The sequence below is a fragment of the Lissotriton helveticus genome, chromosome 3_1 (assembly GCF_964261635.1).
Source record: "Lissotriton helveticus chromosome 3_1, aLisHel1.1, whole genome shotgun sequence".
NCBI lineage: Eukaryota > Metazoa > Chordata > Amphibia > Caudata > Salamandridae > Lissotriton > Lissotriton helveticus.
In genome coordinates this window covers 422,271,781-422,293,984 of record NC_136061.1, presented here as the reverse complement: position 1 = coordinate 422,293,984, position 22,204 = coordinate 422,271,781, and the positions used below count along the sequence as shown (strand labels likewise).

At 44.0% G+C, this 22,204-nt stretch overlaps 1 protein-coding gene across 1 annotated transcript in view; it reads right to left on the bottom strand.

Moving 5' to 3' along the window:
• CYP20A1 (cytochrome P450 family 20 subfamily A member 1) overlaps positions 1-22,204 on the bottom strand; it is a 252,235-nt gene that overhangs the window by 71,852 nt on the left and 158,179 nt on the right. Inside the window, exon 11 of the mRNA XM_078680270.1 lies at positions 3,504-3,568. Within this exon, the coding sequence (XP_078536396.1) occupies positions 3,504-3,568 (65 nt within the window). The remainder of the gene's footprint in view (positions 1-3,503; positions 3,569-22,204) is intronic.

Sequence of the window (22,204 nt, the reverse complement as noted above, 5' to 3'; positions counted from 1 at the left end):
AACTCCAAGGAACTCTTCACCATAGCTTGCATAATCTTCCCGGCGGCCCCCAGCGCCGGGATGTCTTCGGGTAGGTGTTCGCGCTTTACAAGTACTGGATTTAAGTAACGCTCCTATTCTTCCCCACCACAGGTGTTGTGTGTGGATGGGGGCATTGGCTTTGTAAGTACCATGCTTGCTGTTGCCTCACCTCTGGGCGGCTGCTCCCTGCCTCTCACTCATCTGTGAAAAGACTAACTCTGTAGCATTTGGAATTGCCATTGTTGCTTCAGTGTCTGTGCGTAATATGTGTGTTGGAAGACCTGGTGTGTTGTGGTGGCTTGGAAACCCCTGCTACGTATTAGTCTTCTTGTGGGGGTCACTCCACTTCTCTGCTGTCCTCTAAACTGTAGGCCTCCCACTGATTTTGCAGTGTTGTCATCCTTTTTTAAAAATATCGTCCAATTGTATCATCCACTTCACTTTCAAACAGGTATTCCCCATTAAAAGGGGTATCGATGATGTTGGCTTAAACTTCATTTTTGAAGCCTGAAACTTCTAGCCAGGCATGCCTCCTCAAGTTTTCCCTGCCAACTGCTGTCTACTTGCTGTGTCAGCGGCACCAAGTGTTGATTTTAGGCACGTATTTGCAATGTTATTTCCCTCTTCCACAAGAGAGCTAGCTCTCTTTTGGTACTACTCTTACCGGTGTTTCCTTAGTTCTGTCATCACCTCCCAGGTTGGTGGATATATATATTAAGCAGAGCATTAGAATTTGTGATGCGCCATTGTGTTGCGGCTCCTCTTTCAAAATTCTTCCCTTCCATTTCCATTCTTTGCTTTCTTTAATCGGGGGGTGGCCCAGAGGTAGTTGCCACATTTGATCGATCCTGGTAGTAGCCACAATGATGAAGTCTGCTACCGTACTGGCCCAAATGTATGCAGGGTCCTTCAAGGAATGTTTGTATTTCTTTTCGACCCTGAGTGTCATTGACCTAAATACTGCTGGCTTTTTAAAGGCTTCTCTCCCCTGGTCCAGGATGCTAGGAATCATTGGCAAGTACAGACTCTTTCCTTGCGAGTGTCTTGAGCAGAAAACCGGTCCACGATTTTTCTTCATCCAACTGGACCCCATACTATTCAGCTGCCCGTTTGACAGTTTGTTTGTACATGGGAATGTCACTTGGAGGTGAAGACCTCGATGGATATGCGTCTACTCCCTCTTCAGGGGAATCTGCCTTAAGGTCATGCCATTGTTCTTTAATATCTTCCGAGTCTTCGACATCCTGGAACAGACCTTGTGAACTTGGTCCTCTTCTTCATAGAATATTGCTTGTTCCTCTTCAAATAGTGAACCCCTCCCTCTAGCGCCTTGAGACCCTCTGGGTGAGTAGTGCGCTATATAAATGCCCGAACTCGATTCCTCCTGAAGCTCTGGAGTCATTGGGGGTTCCATTTCCTCACAAGTCTTTCTCCACCTGTATGTTCTCTGTTGAAGGTCTTGAAAGATACGGAATTCTCAGAGGTAGGAATCAAAGTATTTCTTCTTTTGAAGGATCGTGATCATTTTGGCCTTGAGCGGTCTCTTTTTTCGCTCGATTTTGAGCATGCATTCTTTGTTGTGGTGTGGTCCTAAGCCTCTTCTTAGGCACTGGAGTTTGGGTTCTAGAGTCCGAGGTTCTCAGCTAGCTCGCCCCTTGATTTTTCTGAGCTACCTGTCCACGCTTTTACTTGTGTTTCTGCTCCACGTCGATGACATCTGAGACCTTTCCGTCAGCTCCTTCGGTGGTGGTGATGATCTCCTCCTTGCTCAACAGACCAAGGTCCCTCACCGATGGAGGTTCCTTCTGCCCCTGCATGGTGTTGTGTGCCTGTCTTTGCTTCTCCCTTGCGCTCAAAACTTCGGGATTTACCTTTTGCACATGCCTTGCAGCACCCGGTACTGTGGTCTCGCAGTAGGCCGAGACTACACATCGGGGGTGTCCCCTGGGAAAACTTGTGGTAGCACTCCATGCTGAAACAGAAAGGTGTGTTCTCCATCTCACTCATAGCAGGAGGGGCCCTGCACACGCATTTTCCTGCCTTTTCTAGTTGGCTGCCCATGTGTTCCACTTACTTCAGTGTGTTTTGGTTGAAATCAGTGAATTCTTTAGACGAGGCTCCCTTCCTTCTGCTGCGATGATGTTTTCCCTTCGGAACTGCAATTTTCCTTTTGACGATCCTTTGTTTTCTTTCTTTTCTTTTTCAACATTTGGAAAGCTTTCAATGACAAAAAGAATAAAGAAAGAGAAAAGAGACTACTACAAGAGGGGAGTTCTGGATCCAATAACTAGGTGGCGGAATAATGCAAAGCATGTGAATCAGTGGTTAATTAATAAAATAAAATAAGTGCCAGGGTCCTTATGAGGAGGACACTACAGATTGTACAACCCATTGTCCCTGCACCCATTGTCCCTGCCAGCGCTGCTAATGACAGTGCCAGCACATCAACTAACCATCACACTCTTACAAGTGTGACAATTCATACTTTGCCAGGCCCCCAAAGCTATAAGAATTGCTTGGGAGGCAGGTATTAATCATTGTAAATGCAAATTGATGTGCTCATATTTGACTTAGGCAGACAGTGCCACCACGTATTCCGGGAGAGAAGGAGTCAGCCGCTAAGGCACATCTCATTAGTTAGACAAGACAATACTAGTCAGATCCTGCCTAACACTGGAATATGGAACCTTCAAAAGCGACTCCAAAAATAACCATGCCAAACAGTATCATGGCAGTTAGTTTGTCAAACAATGTGGACCACACCTTATCCCACAGTATAAATAGTACCAAAGCCACGGAATCCCTGGCAGGGGTAAACCACTCTCATATGGTTTCCTTCTTTTAGTGGGATACTATTTAAATATGATTACTGTTAATCCTTAAGCATTTAGCTACCCCTGTGGAGAAGTGCTCTATAAAGGTTTGTATTAAACTACCATTTATCTCAACTTTCATAAAGGAATTAAGACATGGCTTTTTCTGCAATAATCTGCTTCTTGTTCTCTTTTCATTCTTTTAATCTATCCCTTGGCGCCGGGAAACCCTGTGTGGGCAGCTGCGCGCCTTAAAAGTTAAAAAAAGAAACAGATACCATGCAGAGCTACAAACAGTAATTATTGTTCAGGAACCTGCAATAAATCCTCTATTTGATACGACTCTGAGCCCTACCAGGGTGTCATTACAGTATTGGGTCTATACGAGTCTATATGTCTTCATACAGAATGGAGCTACGCACTCTACCACATACTGTCTGTTAAGGTACAAAAGGGGGAGTATTTTGTTCCTAATACCAGATGCTTTTTGAGTAGATCTGTTAAAAGTGGGTATAAGTAACACATATTATTGACAGTGGCTAAAAACAGCAAACATTGTGCTGTGAAGCACTATGAACGATCAAGTTATAACTAGAAAAACACATTATCTAAAGCATGACACCAAGTGAGGTCTACGAGTGGTCCTTAACGTTCCAAAATGCTGCTTACCTGTAGGCTGAGGGCCAAGCTGTGCTGTCCTGAAGCACCACACCAATAGCATAAAGCACCAGGGTCTACAAAACAAAATAGTAAAAAAACTCAGGAAGTGACCTCGAATGAAAACTGGAAACAATTCACTGTATTTCCTCCAAACTCTTTTCCATTCCCTCCACCTCATGTATCCTATCCACCAATCAACTGGTTCTGTCTACCTTTGCTGCTTCACAGCCATCGGAGTTATAACCACAGAAAAAAATCTCCCCCTCCCACACCAGCCCAGCCCATCCTCATGTACACCAAGCACAACCACATGACTCTGATCTTTTTCTCTATTTGGGGCCCCTCCTTGCCAAGCAACCTCAAAGAGGCCCTTTAAAGTTTCCTCCTCCAACTCGAGGGATCCACCAGTCAACCTAAACTCTTGCAGCCAATATCACTTGGAGAAAGTTCGACATGATTACTGGTGCAACCTGGTGCGGATCCAGATTGCACAATTGTGCAATATTTTGCCTGCTCCATCCTCGTGTAGATGATCTACAATCTACAGTTCTCATAAATAAACAGCATTAGTGACAGAAAGTTGCTGAACCATTCTCTAGTGAAATACTAGATTGTACTGTGCTGTGAACAGAGTTGCCAGAACATTCAAAAATAAAAAGGTGTTGCATTTAATGTATTTTGTTAAAACAAAAAAGTAAAGCAGTCAGATATGGCTGCTGTCTCACAAGGTACGAGCAGAGGAAGAACAGGAGCAGATATTGTTATGGCTGGATCAGCCATCACTTCATCAACAAAGAAAGTTATTGTAAGGAGGCATTCTATATGGTAAAAAGATGCATCTTCTACTGCAGAGGGGAACGGAGCATAATGAAAATTCCACCCCTTCCACTAAGGCTGTAATGTTTGTTAATCTCTATTCATGATCACTCCAATGGCCACTCTGTCAACAACCATCCTCCATCTTAGGAGACTCACCTCCTTTATGTGACAAGCAGAAGCAACAGGCAAGAACAAATACACACAACGTGCTGCATTTTAGAATTTTCTATTGTGTTTTTGACTGAAATTTCAGTTTAGCCTATTTTGCTAGTGGCAAATATATATGTAACAGTAAAAGCTGTTACATATATATTCTCTCTGCCGTTTGTGTACGCCATCATTTGGACTGTGCCAGGCTTCATAATGAGGCTCGGCCATGGTCAACACCGCATCGGATGAAGCAAAGCGAAGGAGCCTGCGTTGCATCTCACGTGCTCCACTTAAGATTCGCCACTTCATAATGTTTCTCTGGTTCTCATTTTTCTGAGGATGTCGGTCAGCTCTGCTCCCCTTAAAGTCATAATACCCCCATTTGCTACATTTCTAGGCTTGTTTTGAGGCATGGCACAGGGACACAGGCACACTGATGTCTATTAACGGAGTGTCTCCAGTAGCCTGTAGCTTCAAAAGCACCTTGTGGAATCCCACCTAGTCAGTGAGATCTGGGGGCACCCAGCCAGCCTCCCGCAGTGAATCAGTGCAGGTGGCCGTCTAACGTTCCTGGGATGGCAGGGTAAATGTGTTGGTAATTACCAGTTATTCGTTTTTCTTGTTCCACAGGCTAATAGTATCCTCCTCTGCAATATGAATTGGAAATCACAATTTCTCTTCCGCTTTCGCCTCTAACTTAGAAGAAGGCTGTCCAATCGATCACTTGTTTTCAGAGTCCCGCTCCTGTCCAAACAGCAGTGTGCGATGCTAGAATAAACAGGAGACCACAGACCAGGCGTACTGAAGTTGCTAAGGTACGTAACTTTTGCTTACTGCATACGCAGTCACAAAACCTAAAACATAAACAGACCCTTAAGTTGCGAAGAGTTATTCAACATCTAACTTGGAGGATGCTCCGACAGCAGGATCTGCATCTGGGCAAAGAGCCTCTGGATTATGATCAGTGTCTCTTCAGAATTCAACCAGTTGGAGAAGATTTGAAGGATCAGGGCCAGTCCCTAATAATCCTGCTTGCAATAGGACAATGAAGCTGGGCTCAAGAGTAGGTCTCAATTTCTAAAAGAAGAGCTGGGGAATGCACTCTTATCTCTGAATCTTTTTGTCCTCCAGCAGGGTGTCTGCGAGGCTGTTGAGAACCGTGGAAGATGGTACCCGAGACGGTACCCGAGACGCCGTGCTACATACAGTGCAGCAAACAAAAGACGGCGCAGAACTGTAGGCATAGGTCTTTTGACAACACACAGCTAAGGCTATAGCCAATATGTAGGCAAGACCTAAAAACAAATGGTAAAGTTGTACAGACACTTCCCTGCAATCTTACTATCTGGATAAAGGTTAACAAGTCAGGCACTGTGCAGAAAAAGGAGGAGGGAGTATTTCTTGAAAAGCCTCGCCTGTGCTGTGCTGTTTGGCAGACAACCTGCAACATTTTATTCTAGCACGCTGGATTTCCGTCAAGTCTCTTCCAGGCACACGTGCCAACAGGCTATGCCTAAACTGAAATCTCCTTCCATCAGATAGCCCCCACGAGAAAGGAACCATTGTCTGTTTCTTGGTGAACAATGTTCAGTGTTGGTCGGAGAACTTCGAACTCTCCCTCGCATCTCTCAGGCACCATGCTTCAAAGACTGGCAAGATGGCGGAGCAGGGTTACCCTTCACGAGGCCAGGACACGGCCACAGTATTACTGCAATCGACAGGGAGCCCCAGCGCACATTTCTGATGTGTGTATTACTTATCATGAGACGCAGCGTCTCGTGGCAGCAACAGAGAAACAAATACATAGGAACGATGACAGCCACACAAGCGAGTCACGAGTCCAGAGCGGTATGAAATACCCTATTTTTGGCTCAAGCTAGCCATCTGATTATGTGTCACTGGCTCTTAAAGCGAATTAGACACGCAGGTTCCTCCCCTTATTTTTGTCACGGTTTCGAGCTACGGAAAAAGAAAAGGGATCTGTTTGCAGAGACCAGTTATGTATAAATAAAAAAATGTGAATTTATATTTAGCTATCGGAGTGTTGCAAATGTGAACAATTAATAGATTCTTCGTCGTATACACATGGTGTCAATGTTCTGTGTCATCAAGTCGAGCAGAACTACACGATCATTCTTTTTTTCTATTGAACACAAACAATTTTCCCATTTCCAGTTATATTTTGCAGCTACGAAAATCATCACAAAACGAAATGTCAAGAGGAGTGTCCTGTGTTCATCCACAAATACCAAGGCAGTCATTACTGGGGACCCAGGAATATAGGTGCGGCTTGTTCGCATTTCAAATTTTTCCGAGTGCGGGAATACTGTGCATTTCCAAGTTGGATGTACTCTGAGCAGTTCCTGATAAATGAGGAATAGCCACAGGAATCGACATTCCTTCAACCAATTAAAATTGAAATGCATTAGGCATAATACGCTTTGTTCAGGGCATAAGGCCAATAAAATGAGAAGTGGGAGGAATAAGCCAGTTAGGCAGTATGCAAGTGAAATCATGGCATGTGACATCCCGGGGCGTGTCATTGCATGTGGCATCACAGGATGTGACATCACAACCCATGACCTAAGAGGAAGTGACATCATATGACGTGACATCATATCTTAAAACCTCACACATGTTTAGCGGGTATATCATAACTATATTTGGGGGCATTGCAATATTTATCAAATTAGCTTTTGTGTCGGGGGTTGTGGAAAAAAGGTGATGTAACCCAATGCAAAGTGGGCCTCAAATTATAAAAATATTTAAAAAATAATTTGCCACCAAAAAGAAACGTGGCAGTAAATCTGTTCTGCTTAATTGATTGCAAAGTCTGCATTTTAACATATCTTATGAGGTTAAGGGGCCTGCTACATAGATCTTTATGTGCCCAGTAAATATCATGGAATACGAATAGTAAAATAACTCTGGGGGTTAATGCACTTGCTGGAAAGATCTGTGCTTTGTCTAGTCCCAGTTTTGCATCAAAGTAGCATAGAGCGTTAATATGTCTTCTGCAAAGCACGTCATGTGACACACAGATGACATTTTTATTTTATGTAGGTGGGTAAGCGGGCTACTGTTTTTAACACAGAGATCCTTTTGTTACTTGGAGTCCATAAATTGTATCCTTCTAATATAGTACACTGATCTATGAAGGACATGTGACTCCTATACCTTGTTGCCCTCACTGTCTATGTAACACATCCTATACATTAATTTACAGACATATGATTTACTGTCAATGTACAATAGGTATGTGTGATGTAAAGCACTCCAACACCCTGGATTGGGATGAGTAGCGCTATATTAGAAATACAATTCAAAATAGTGGTATTTTAACTTGTTATTTGTATAAATACTGCGACAGACCGACACATATGTCATTCTTACACTGCATGCACATGTCTTGTATACAGGGTCTGAACAAAGTCAAAAGCATGCCGCTCTTAAGCACCCGTAAAATAATAGCACAATGTGAGCCTTTGTTCCCCCTCCATTTCTTTTGTAGGTAGGTGTGTGGTTCCAGATAGTTCCCTGCCAGGATACACAATCACAAGGAGGTTTGATGGCCCCTTAACTTCAGCCTTTGTTTTATGATCAGCTGAAGTTAAAATAAAAAAGCTGCCTCGCCTGCAAGTTGCAGACAACGTGCAGGTGCTTCTGAATGTGCCAGGTGTCTGAAAATTACACCGGGAAGAGTTTAGCATATTTCTGAGCATGGACGTCGATTCACCAAAATGCTAGAGGCAGATGAAGTGGCATCATATACCCTTTGACTTTAATGATGTCACAGGAAATGACATCATATGATCTTTGACCATGAACCTTCCTAGGGGGTGATGTCACATGGCCTTAATCCCAATTACATCACAATAATTAAGATTGGTGAAGTTCAATAATAAATGCATGATTAATATAACAAAAACAAATGCCTATTTTTGGATATCATATATGTAAAGGTACAGATATAATATATCTAAGAGACGGTTACTCGAATTGTAGTAAGCAAGCAAAGTGAGTCTGACGACTTCTAGTGGGGATTGGAAAGTGGGAGCTTCTCTCCCCTGGGAAAAGTATGAAAACAAAATGGGCTCTAGTAGTGCCTTTCAAGTCGTTTTGTGGTGTGCCAAGCTATTGAAATCGGACAGTCCCAATAAGGTGACACAATTATGTTTTTTAAATGTCCTATGTGTGCCTCATATGTCAAAAATAACTTCCATTGCTAGCACCAGCATTTTGCTATGGGCGTCCCTTTTGCCGAAGCATTACATACAATATGCCAGTGCCAGATGTTTGCTAATACTGCTAATACTCTGGACCCTGGGCTCCACAATCTGCTTCACTCGTGTGAAGGTCTTGGGCTTTACCAGTTGGTCACTAAAGCCACCCACAAGGCTGGGTATCTTATATGCTCCAGACCCCGCCTCCTTCACGTTGGCGAAATCTTGCCGATGGACTGGACGGATCATTTCCTGATAAAATTCTTTGCTGAGCTTAAGCCTCCTTTGACACAGGTTCCCCGCTCCCTAATTGAATATACCAGCAGGGACTGGAAGGCTCTGACGCGCTTGAGGTGCTCAGGCTCTCTCTTTAAGGTTGGGGAATGCTTCTCTTCTGACTTATCAGTCATGGATAACTATGCCTCTCTGTGCCAAAAAATTACATCCACTCTGGACTCCTGCGCCCCTCTGAAAAATCACAGATCTAAGGGCAGAAACTCTGCCCCCTGGTTTAACACTACACTAACCACTCTTAAACTATCATTTAATCAAGCTGAGAGGAGATGGAGGCAGGGCTATACGGAAGCAGACAGGCTGCGATGGAAAACAAAGGTCGGGGAGTATAAGAACGAGATCAGAAGGGTAAAGGCTGACTACTTTTCCTCTGTAATTTGTAAGGCTTCTAACAGCTCCAGAAGCATTTTTAACATCTTGAATAGTATTATCACTCCTGACTGCTCCAAGAATGTAATCACCCCCTCACCTGAACTTTGTGAGAACCTGGCCAGGTTCTTCCGTGAAAAGATTCAGCTGATCATTGATGATCTTGTGGGTGGTCAGCAAGTAGCAGGGAACCCGGGCCTGGCAGCTAAGGACACTGTAGTGCAGGAGGTGGATGACTCGGAGGATGTTGACATCGACCTCTGAGTTCAAAATCATGAACCGCTCAGGGACTTTGCACCCCTCACTGTTGAGGAATTTAGTTGTTTGGCACAGGGCTTCTCCTCTGGATCACCTTTAGATCCTTTACCTCATAAGATCTGTAAGGAATACAAGGATGAACTATTTCCCTCCTTGCGGCTGATCTGCAACCAGTCTCTCATTAATGGTGTAGTTACCCCACAATGGAAGCAAGCTCTAGTCTCTCCTTTGCTGAAGAAGCCCTCGCTTGATCCTGATTGCTCTAAAAACTATAGGCCTATCTCCTTGCTGCCGTTCCCTGCTAAAATCGTTGAACGAGCTGTTAGCAGGACTCTCTCTTCCTACCTGGAACAACATAATCTACTGGAAGAGGTTCAGTTTGGCTTTGGACCGGCTCACGGGACCGAGACGGCACTGCTGACCATCATGGATGAGCTTCAAAGGCGTGCAGACAGAGGACAGGCAGCTGCACTGATTCTGCTTGACCTGTCTGCCGCCTTTGATACGGTCAACCATGAGATTATGTTGAGAAGATTGAGCGAGGCTGGGGTAAAGGGTTCTGCCTTGCCGTGGTTTAGATCTTTTCTGCAGGACAGACAGCAGGCGGATTCCCTTCCCCCCTTCCAGTCCACCTTCTCTAATGTGTCGCATGGTGTTCCTCAGGGTTCAGCTATCAGCCCTATCCTATGTAACGTGTACCTGAAACCTCTGATTGCTATCTTTAAGGCCTATAATATTGATATTGTAAACTACGCAGACGACACTCAAATGATTCTCTCCTTTGAGGGGGAGGACTCGACCACAGTAGAGGCTTTTCACAACTGTCGGCGAGACACGGCCTGCTGGCTACAGGCTAATTCGCTACAATTTAATGCAGGAAAGACGGAGGTGATCTTCTGCTCGGCAAACAGGATCTCTCCTCTCCTTCCTGGTAATTTTTGGGCTTCGGGCATGGTGTCTGCAGTCCAGCTGACAACTTCTGTCCGCAACTTAGGCATCATATTTGAAGTTAAGTTTACCTTAGGAACTCAGGGCACAAGAACAGCTACCTCTTGTTCTGCGATCATCACATCACTTCCGAAAATTTACCTTTACTTCCTCCTCAGGCACGAGCACAGGTAGCCAGATGCACAATTCTCAGTGGGCTTGACTACTGTAATGCTCTCCTGTTGGAATCCTCTTACTTCCTGTTGGACAGATTACAAAGAATCCAGTCGGCAGCGGCCAACCTAGTCTTAGGGTGGCCTAGAAGCTCCTGCAGCCTTATTAGAACTTCACTGGCTCCCCCTGAGATAGAGAGTGCAATTCAAATTTCTTTTCCTTGTTTTTAAGGCCCTTCATGGAATTGGCCCCTTGCGCTTGGGCAAAAAATTTGAATGGTATGCCCCGACAAGAGTATTGCGCTCTTCATCAGCAAGATTAGTGAGGGTTCCCAGGTTTCGAAAGGTTAGGTCAGGAGGCAGATCATTTGGGGTGGCAGCGGCTAAATTGTAGAACAGTCTTCCTTGGGAAATCAGACAAATCAGTGAGATCCTTCCTTTCAGGAAAAGTGTGAAAACCTGGCTGTTTCCTAAATCTTAGTGGCCGGTTTTCCTGCTTTCCCCTCTCTCTCCCCCTTGAGCTACTTTTTCAGCGCCAGGATGCCTGCTAGGTGATAGCGCGTTTTACAAATTAAATAAATAATAATAACAATTATCCATGTAGTAGGGGGAGGCTCTTATATAAAAAGGAGGGTCTAGTATGTCAAGGACCCCATTTTGTCGTGGATGGTCCCCTGACATATGCCACGTTGTCCTCCTATTTGACAAGAATTTCCTCCAATGTGCCAGCATTATCACTGTGCCACAGGTGTCAAATATGCCAAGAATTTTCTCCAGTATACAAGCGCTGACGTTTTTCCAAAGGTATTCCTAGGCTTTCCTGTTTTCAGTTTCTATTTTTGGTACATTCTGGTGGGGTTTTTTCAATACCTTAAAAAGACCGTGGTTATCAGTGGTTACACATTTTCGCGCCATTAAAAACAACAGAAACAGTGTTTTCCGGTGTTTGTGGAATTTGAATTTAATTTTAATTATTTCTTGCTTCTGCACTGATAGTGCATGTGTCTAGCTAGCGTGTGCACAGGGTATCTGGGGTCCAAATACATTTTACTGCACCAGAATGGACTACAAAGTCATTAGCATGCGTTATTAACTCTGAAGATTGTAAAGATGCTGTCAGCATCTAGCAAGTTACAAGGATCTCTTACAGGGCAGTACATCCGCTCAGGTATCGATTTTGACAGGCCATAATACAACTTTTTCATATACGTAGCTGAATTACTGCAAATACAAACAATATCACTCCAATCTTTATTGAACTTGGTAGGAACTTTTTTCAGCAGCATTCCAAGTGACACTGCGTTCCATGTTTACCAAACGTCTGGTGTTATGTTTTCACCACTATCTCAGATGTTTGGTAACAACATTCTTTTCACATTTACCTGCCACTTCATCTTGCATTGAATGTTTAAAGCCTGGGGTGTTTGGCAATTCACTTACAATCAATACTGACTCGCTAGAAAAGGGGGCTGATTTGTCAAAGGATTGTACCCATTCTCTATCTGTGGACAAAAATGATGGTACATATTAGGAAAGATTCTTATTGAACCAGCCATTTTACCTATCAGTGAAATCAAATGTAGCCAAAATATCAAATAGCATTTTGATATTTCCCGATTCTCTACAGTTTATACAATAACTAAATAAGACCCACAACATGATTCTAAACACTGCAACTTTAGTCCAAAGACCACAAAACTGAAAAAAGCAGAAGGAAGAAGAGGCAATGTTTTAGTGATATCCCTAAACAACAAAACTCAAGTAGAATAATGTTAGCCTAGTCTTTCTTGATGCTGCCTTGTATAACAAAGTTACATTGCATTGGCCCCTTCAGGAAGAAATAAAAATTACTCTTTCACTAATCTTTTCCTTTCTTTGAATGGCAATAGGTTTGTGGTTGCAAAGGTGTTTTTTCAGTGTTTATATGTTTACACTGGTGATGGATATTTTCCTTTCCGTGGGGTTTTATCAGCTATTATAGGTTTAAACCTAAAACCAGATAGCCTAGGTATTCCATATGCAAGTATTGCCTTCAGTATGCCAATGCAAGCATTATGCCAATGGTGCTTCTATAAGCCAAGAAGCATACCAGGTCCAACATTAGACTTGCAAGCATAACAAAATATCAATCATGTTAACTTACACTAATTAATTCACAGTCTTGCTCGATACTTACCGCTCACTTGCAAGCCTTAATTTTCAGTCTCTTGTCCTCACTCTTACCTTGACTCACTCATTTGCATATTTGCATTCTCCCACTCACTCTTACTCACTAATATTTTACTCACTCACACACACGATGCCACATACAAACAGAAAAATGCTCACACATATAAACTCTCTTGACAAATTCACTCTCACCCATATGCACACACACAACATACATTTAAAGCCATTTTCTTTTCCTACCTTAAATGCCAGTGAAGGTCTGTTCCAGATCCTGCTGCTCCACTTTTTACTACACTAATGGTGAATAATAGACTATTATTCACTATTAGTTTAATAAAAATTAGGAGAAAATAAGGTTGAGTCAGAGGCTGGGAGTGCGGGATACCCCTGTGTTCTTGGCACTGATTTTGCCGCCTATGAGGCCAGGGATCACAAAGGCAGTGCCTGGGGTTGCAAGGGGCAAGCCACGGAGCGCGGCTGGAACTCCTGGCGCCCCCCTAAATGAAGTCCATGTTTTTTAGGGGCCCAACTTCTTGGCAGGGAAGACGGTGTCCATCCTGTGAAAAGAGAGGGTAGACGCCATCTAACTGCATGCAACCTCAACTTGTGCCCTGCCTTTGTTCACCCCTTTGCCATAGCAGTTCAGTAATGAGGGCCATTTCACGAAGACCCCTAAACCCACGAGATAAACACTTGACCTACGACAGTGGCTGGAGCTACTGCTCTCTCATGTCTAGGCGCTAGTGAGGATGGCTCTGTGGTAAGCTTTTCAATAGCCTACAGTGGGATTAGCAGGGACTGGAGTAGCTAGTTGGGTCTCACATTCCCAAAAGTTGGTAAGGCTGCAAGACTGAGCAAATAAAGGAGAAACACAGAGCAGACGATAAGGGAAACACACACCTTCTGAGAAGCCAGCATGATGGGCTTGATAGATAGTTAGGGCTGCACGTACTCTTAAAACATGAAACAGAGGCCAGAAACTCGGTTGGGCTCAAAGATGGCCATGCTTTACCAGCATCTTTGTTTCTATTCCTCCCCTGCAGCTCTTTTGCCCGTGCACTTGGTCAGTCAGGCAATGGGATATAATCCAAGGTGGGTAAACAGAATGGTGCATCTTAGAGAAGGGAACCATCCTGCCATTGTTTTTTTAGCCAACAGTCCCTTACCCTTCTCCTTTGGATGCGCTGGTAACTCATGATGGTGGTCTAAGGATGGTGAGATCTGTAAGGGAGTCACGTCTGAGAGGTGGGATGGGAAAATTTAGGTGGGTCAATAGGCGGTTGGAGCCAGCTGATGGAGCCTGTGGCATAATCAAGGCTTCACGAGAACGTGCGAAACACAAGCGGGTGGAGACACCTCACTACTGCAGCACTTGAGGAAGCTATGATCTGGCAACAGAGGGACTGCAACACATGGATTCCATCAGGGTCTGTGACTCTCGCATCTTGATGGTGTGCCATAGTGAGTCCTTGGACTATCTGGGATGCAGGCCTTTTCTTCAATCGGCGTAACTCATTTGACAGAGCAGAGGCCACCAGCCAGACTACCTGATGGCACACAAGCAACATCAGAAAGAAGCAGGGGTGGAGACCTTTTTCAGGCCCACAAAAAAACTTCAATAAAGTCTTTGAAGAGTCTGGAGTTTTTGAAGATGACAGTGGAGTGTCAAAAATGTGAGCGTGTACTCTTGCATTCCATTATTTCACTCCATACTCATCAGCATTATCAAACAAGCAACATTGCCTCTGTCAGACATGGTCACCTTGGTGAAGCAACATTTACAGAAAACGGAGTAGTGTATGGACACAGTTGAGTATTCTCACAGCACATTGGAGTACTAGGGACTCTTGAGACTCTGCAGGGGCACCTTGGTAAAAATAGCGGGCCAATAGAGAGATTGAAAAATTCCTGCAGGATTTCCCAAGTGCACCTAGTAGGATTGTACCATAAGCATGACAGGGATGAGGTTCACAACATGGTCTCAGCCCTACCGGGTAAACTACTGGTACAAGACGGAGTCGGGTATCACTGATTATTAGGAGAGAGCCCAGCGGTGTCACCATCAAGTTGTTTCTGGCAATGGCTGGAAAGAGAAAGGATCTGCCATAGAAAATCAAGTTTATTTGTTTCCTGATTTGTGTGTGGCCACTCTGCAACAGAAACATGTTTTGTTAAGAATTATAAAATAATGTGAAACATGGAGACATCAGCAGTGGTGAGGCACCCTGTCAGATTGACAGTACAACACAAAGGGAAGTCTTTCTATTCACTCAAGAGGAACCAGTCTTTCTTGGATGGCCTTAAGAACACTGCTCAATGTGATGCTGCTGTTCCTCAAGTGAAAATGGCAAACACTACAGAGGTCGGGGAGTGCTAGCAACCCAGGCCCAAATCAATTGTTTAGGCTCTCTGGACTGGCTGTTGGTGCCTCTACACTTATCTGTGTTTACATGTTTGAATGTTGCTTGCTCTCCTCTTTAGCACTCTGCTTCTTTTTCCCTTCTTCCTCATTTATTGGGATTTCGGTTAGGATTGAAACTGTGTAAATTGAAGCAATATGCGGCTGAAATGAAGTGCACAAGTGTTTTTTTTCTGCAGCACTGTTTTTTTGGGGGGGGAGATGTTCGCTCTTATTTGGTATGCTAAACAATTTTGGATTTACAATTACTCTAAAAACACGATTTAAACAAACAAGTTTCTTACCTTTGGTAATAATCTTTCTGTTGGATACTCTAGCTAACTGCAGACTATTCACCTTGGAATACCCCCCAGGTGCCAAACTAAATCCGGAAAACCTTTCTCTAGCAATGCTCCAGTGCACTTCTAAGTGGCGCTGTGCCACACTGTGTTGATTCTAAACCACCCCGGAAGTGACAGAGCGAAGCCACATGTAAGCACCACCCATGAGTGTGGATGGTAGTTTCTTGCTCGACTCTTTCCATGCCCTCAGAAAAGGAGCATGAACAAACAGTAGTATTGGTGTGGGGACTCCTAACTTGGATCCTTTTAGATGTTAGGAGGAGGCCGAAGGTAAGTAACTAGTTCTTCTGATGGATACTTTTAAATACAGATTCCCACCTTAGAAAAGGTATCAAAACTGTACCGCCTCAGGTGGAGAGTATGTGTAGTGCACTTAGACCAAAAAGTCTTGCAAGGCGGAGCAAGCAAAATGTCCTTCCCACCGGACCTGGCTGCCACTGCAATAAGGCCTCATAAATGTATGCACTGATGCTCACATCGCTATCTTACAGATGTAAAAGAAAGGCACTCCACATGCCAATGAAGTGGTTGCAACATTAGGCCTGATGGAATGGGTTCTTAGACCCTCCTGTGACTGCTTTTTGGCTAGTGCCTAGCAGATCTTAATGCAGATTATAAACCTTGACGTGGTCCTCTTTATGCAAAGTTATCCTACCCGCCCCCCACCCTCTTAAGAACCCCACAAACACCTGATTGTCCACACGGTTTTCCTTGCTTCTGTCAATATAAAAGCTTAAAGCCCTATTGGTGTCCAGCCTATGAAGCCTCTCCTCTTCTTTCAAGGGGTCAGAAGAGGCAAAGAACGTATAGATACATTGCCCAATGTGAAAAGGAGTCACAACTTAAGACAAGAAGGCCTCTCAGGATCTCAACATCAGCAGGTTTGGAACAAATGTGGTGTAGGGCGGATACACAGACAGTGCCTGAAGCTCACTCCCACAACAAGCCAAACTACTCACAATGAGAAAGATAGTCTTCAAAGTCAAGAGACACAGTGAGCAGCTACACATTGGCTCAAAGGGTGGGCACATGACAAAACATTTAAGGTCCCACTGTAGCATCAAAAACGGTTTTGAGTAAACATGTGACAAGCCTTTTATAAACCTCACCAAAACAGGTGATTTAAACAAGGTTGGCTGGTCTGAAAACTGTAAAAAGGCTGAAAGAGCCATCAAATAACTCAGACAGATTGGATTATAAAGGGTCCATCCTAAGGCTCCTACTCCAAGCCACACACTTGCAACTTGTCCCATCACCTACCATAAATGCACTTTGTGGAAGGGCATCTGGCAGCAAGGAAGACATTCACCACATCCAGTAGCAGATCAAACGCAGTCAAATGGCACCGCTCCATCTCCGTGATTAAAGGTCCAGACTGCATTGATTCAGGTGGAGGACCCTGCCATATTGCTGAGACAGTAGCTCCTCCATTAATCCCAATCGGAGGAGAGGTGCTCATGCTCGGAAGCTGTGGGCGCTATGTTTTCCTAGCCTAATCCATAGTACTACAATGAATTGCAGTTGGTCCAGCCTTATTTATTTCAGAACTCGGCGCAGAGTCACAAAGGCATACAGGAGTCCAGAGTTCCATTTCAGCAGGAACGTATTTACTAGTGAGTGTTCTCGCAGAAACTCCACATGCAAAACGTTTGACACACCACATTCTCAACAAAAAAAATGCTAAACTAGTGTTCCCCCTCTGCGGTAAGATGCCTGGCGCCACCTCAGGAGTAAGTCACCATCTGCTGAGCGTGTTCGTAAGGCACTCAAGGACTGTGCCAGGTGGTTCACAATCAGGCAGTTGCCACATGCTCCCTCCAAATCCAGAGGCTTGTAGACTCCTGGAACAGGGCACAGGACCCCACTCCGCCCTATTTGCTACATTACCATGTGGCGGTGGTGTTGTCCATGAGAACCTGCACCCATTTCTATGATAGACAGGAAGACCTTTAAGGCCCAGTAAATGTCTTGTAACTCCAGCAAATTCATATGGAGTAGTGCTTCAAACAGAGACCAGAGTCTTCTGATCACCAACCTCCTCAGATGACCTCCCAAGCCCAGCAGTACGCGTCACCACCGGCAGCTCGGGGCGAAGTCTGCTGCTGGTCCATCTGCGGTCGAGGATCCATCACTGTAAATTGAGTGCAGTCTACTCCTAAACGTGAATGGCATCTAATAGGCTTTACTGGTGCTTGGTCCATGGGAACACCGGGGTTCCACTGTAGATCTTGCAAATGCCACCTGGCGTACTCGACACGGAGGATTCAGCTTACCTTGAACTGCAGGTAATGTCAATAGGTCTGCAGGAAGGGTACATGAAAAGTTGAGCCGTGCATGTCCATGGACACCATTCAGTCGCCCTGGTCAAAGGCAGATAGAATCTGGGCCAGCATGAGAATTTTTAATTTGCCCTTTCGCAGGAAGGCATTCAGAGATGGAAGGTCTAAAATAGGCCATAGAGCCCATCAGTCTTAAACACAAGGAAATAGCTAGAGTAGTAATCCTCTCCTATTTAAGAGTCTGGAAATCTCTCGATCACTCCTTCGTAAAGTAAAACCTGCACCTCTTGCAATTAAATGGGCAGGTGTTACTCTGAGATTTGCTCCAATGTGTGGGGAAGATTTGCCAGAACAGAAAGAATGGGCAGGACAATTTGAAGAACCTATCTGTCAGACATGATGTATCGATACCCTGGGAGAAAGTGCTTGATCCTGCCTTCCACAGAATGGATCGGTGCCACTAATGGCAAGCTAAAGCAGCTTGGACACTGTTGCCACAGAGGACGGGGATTGATGCCATTGTTGCTCTGCACCTTGCCTGCCAGATGCATGTCCCTACCCGCGGAAGAACCAAGGTGACTGAAACAGTGGCTTGGAAGACTAATGTTACCTAAACGCTAGTCCCCTAAAGAAGCATCAGCATTTCCTAAACTGGTGACAAAACTATTTGGCAGGGGTCAAAAGACACAGGGAGTGTGACATAGCCCTACTTTCTTTGAAATTTTCCAAGGCAGAATCTGCCTTCTCACCAAAATGGAGGTAACTATCGAAAGCCATATCCATAAGAGAGGACAGTACATCTTCCGAAAATCCTGCCGTGTGCTTCCAGGCATGGAGGCAGAGCACCAACCTAGTGCCAACCACCCTTCACAGACAATTAGTAGTATCAAGGCCAGCAGGAATCATGTATTTGGACATACCTTGTCAGTCTGAATTGTTTGAGTCAGAGAGGCCTCAAGGTCTTCTGGAATAGTCAGCAAGATCTTATGGGCCTTGTCCCTGAGGGCATGGATAGATTAGCCAAATAACCAAACTGCATTGACCAATCTCAATGCCACACTAGCCAATAAGAAAATTAATCTTCCTAAAGGCTAATCCACTAAGATTGCTTATCCAGAGGCCTGAACAACTAGACTCTCTGAAGTAGGATGTTTAGTGAGATGTTCAGGATTACCAGGAGTTGGTTTGAGAAGTCTGGCCACCTGCCTATTTACCTGTGAGCAAGAACAGGGCTTTGACTAAATGCCCATTAAGGTATGAGTGATGGCCTCATTGCAAGGGAGCAAAGGATCAGATTTTGCCTGCCTAAACTGTAAAATTTCCATAAGGACATTAATCTTAGTCCAATACCTCAGCTGCTCTTATGACTACTACTGCAAATGATGTACTCCCGTCCAAAAGGCAAATTGAACCATGCACCAGGGGCAGTATCAAACCCTCTGGCCTTTTATAAGTCTGTGTGAAAATTGCAATCACCATCCTAATGAGGGGGTAGCTGATCCCATGATCATCATCTGTTGGTGGTGGTAATCTTTGAGCAGAATTAGGGCTTAAAATACAGTGCAGCCATTGATGGCGCATTTGCGCTGGTACAGGCAATGGACCAGAGGCAGGCTGTATGGGGACCAGCTGCTGTCAAGTAATCTTGAAGTGTGACCTCAGTCAGGATCGGGCTGAAGTCGGTTCTGGATAAGGCAACTGAATTGACACGGGCTCCTTTTCCGACGCTGGTTGCATCAGTATTGGCGTTTATGAGGGAAGGACTGGTATAGGTCATGTAGCCGGGCTGAAAGATTGTATCAGAATGGGTACGGGGCAAGTGACAGATCCAAGGGGATCAAATTATGTTAAGGATTGATCATCAATGGTAACCTGACTGGAGACCCAGCAGATCCTTGGGACCTGAAGGCACACCTCAAAGGAGGAAAATCTAGGGTGCAACTGGATCATTTGTTGGATGGGCTATGCAACCTGAGATCTGGAAAGGGAACGACTGATATTGTGACAACCTCAAGCCTTCTCTTTGAACAGAAAACAGCGGGATGGGGTCAAGTACTGCTTTCGTTACATGTGCTTGAGTTTGGACTTCCATTTCGACTTACTGGAAGGCTTCAACATCAAAGATGAGCACTCACAGGAAAGCCTACATCCTGGATTTGCAGTGGAAGTAGGATCTACATGAGGCCTCTGACGACTTCTTGTGTTCTGGAATGTACAGCTTCGCTTCTTCATCCCGGATCGCCTTTAGGTGTATAGGAGCACACTTGTCACCCAACTTCAAATTGTGTCACAAGTCCAAGCACCAGAGGCACACATTGTGCAGGCATGTGACAGACATCTGTTTTCTACAGTTGCAGCAGGGATTGAAAGATGTAGACTTAGGAGGGGACAACATTCCCTGGCACACTGTATTTTTATTGCATTTTCAGGAGTCATCGAAAGGGCGACAAAATTGGCAGTGGAGTTCCAAATTCGCATCTCAAGGGGCAGAAAGAAAGTAAAGGTCATCAGTGTGCAGGGTTGGCGCTTATATGCAGTTACGCTCTGTCACTTCCAGGGTGGTATGGAGTCACTGCTGAGCTGCACAGCCAGAGAACAGTTTTCAGAATTCAGGCTGAAGCCTGGAAGGTATTGTAAAGTGAGGAACCTGTGGTTAGAGGTAATCATCAGAAATCTACATTTGTGAGAGAGCCAAATGCTTTCAAGTGAGCAGTTATCTCCAATCGGGAGAAAAAGGCTACATCCAATTGGAAAGGAAAGGAAGAAAACTAAGGCAGCTGGAGATACTGAAGAAAACTTGGGAGTGAGCAGAGGCTAACCAGAGTAACCGTACCCTTGCAAACAAAGATTACTGCCCACAGACAAGCTCTTCAGAAGGAATCAAGGCAGTAATACTTGATAACATGATGCCTTCACAAGCTCAAAGCCTCCTGGAGGCATTGGAAAATAGCTGGCTCCATAATGTACATGGGTTTTCAAAGAGATGCACCTGGGCCCACTAGAAGTGCAAGGAATCTACTGTTACATTTTTCTAATTCTGAGTTCTGCAAAGGGGTCCAGAAACCTGGCTCCCCATGTCTTCAATAAGAACTAAAGTAGAATTGTATATCAACTGAGTGGTTTCCTTACAGGCAAGTCAGACTTCTATGTTAACTTCTGTACATTAGTCAATACTGAACATACCCTAATGTTATTGTTGCTAGGTTACTTGTTAAAAAGGTGTAAACCCATATTGTTAACTAGTTTCTCTTGATGAAGGATACCAAAGTGGATTATTGAACATGAATGATCATACAGAATAACTTTTTGAAAGATTTATAAAAATATGAATCAATTGACAGAGCTGTTTCCTAACTTCACCTCACATGGACTGGATTGATCAACACTAGAAATTATTAGTATATCTGTAGCACCCATAAACTATGGCTTTCAGTGAGTAGCAAATTATTTAGAACTGGATACACATTTCGAAATACCTAGCATATACTAGCGTGGTAGTAGAGAAATTGCTGATATTTAAACATTTCGAAATAATCTAATATTTAGAATATGTAAATGTACTATATAAACAACTGAGTTGTTGCTGAGTAGTCTGCATTTGAATAGTGTCCCTTTCATTTCATTAACAGTGGAAGTAATCTAACTCGGACTTCAAGTCTGTCAAGCTGTTGCAAGGCTGAAATGCATGAGGATTCCAAATGGCATGAAGAGAGTTTTATGTGAAACGTTTGACAGGTTAATGTCTAATACTACAATATTACGTGGGCATGTTGCAGATGTTCCCATGTATGTAAGTTTACTTCCTAATTTTGAAAATAAGATTACAATCCTAGAATTAAGAAAAGGCATTTTTCAGCTCTGTGTATGAGTAGCATTAAACTTGGTATTTCAGTGCTTATGCTGCCATGATTAATGGGAGCCGTCCTGCACAAGCTGAGAAAAGGTCCAGAGTCCACAGCTCATTATCTGTGAAAGTCAAATGCTGCCACATTTAAGATACGTTTGGCAACGTTACAGTTCTTTAAAAAAAAAATCTACCTTACATGACAGCTACAGGCCAAAATAAACCATTTCTAAAAGTCAGCACAGTTAATATAAAACAGATGTTCTACCTTACTTGACTGCTACAGGCTAAAATAAACCATTTCTAAAAGTCTGCACAGTGAATTTAAAACAAACTGTTTCATTTAGATAAATACAGGAAATATGTAAAGGACCATGTTTTCCTTACATACATACAACACTGCTACAAAATCATATCAGATAATTTCACAAGTGCGGTTTATTAA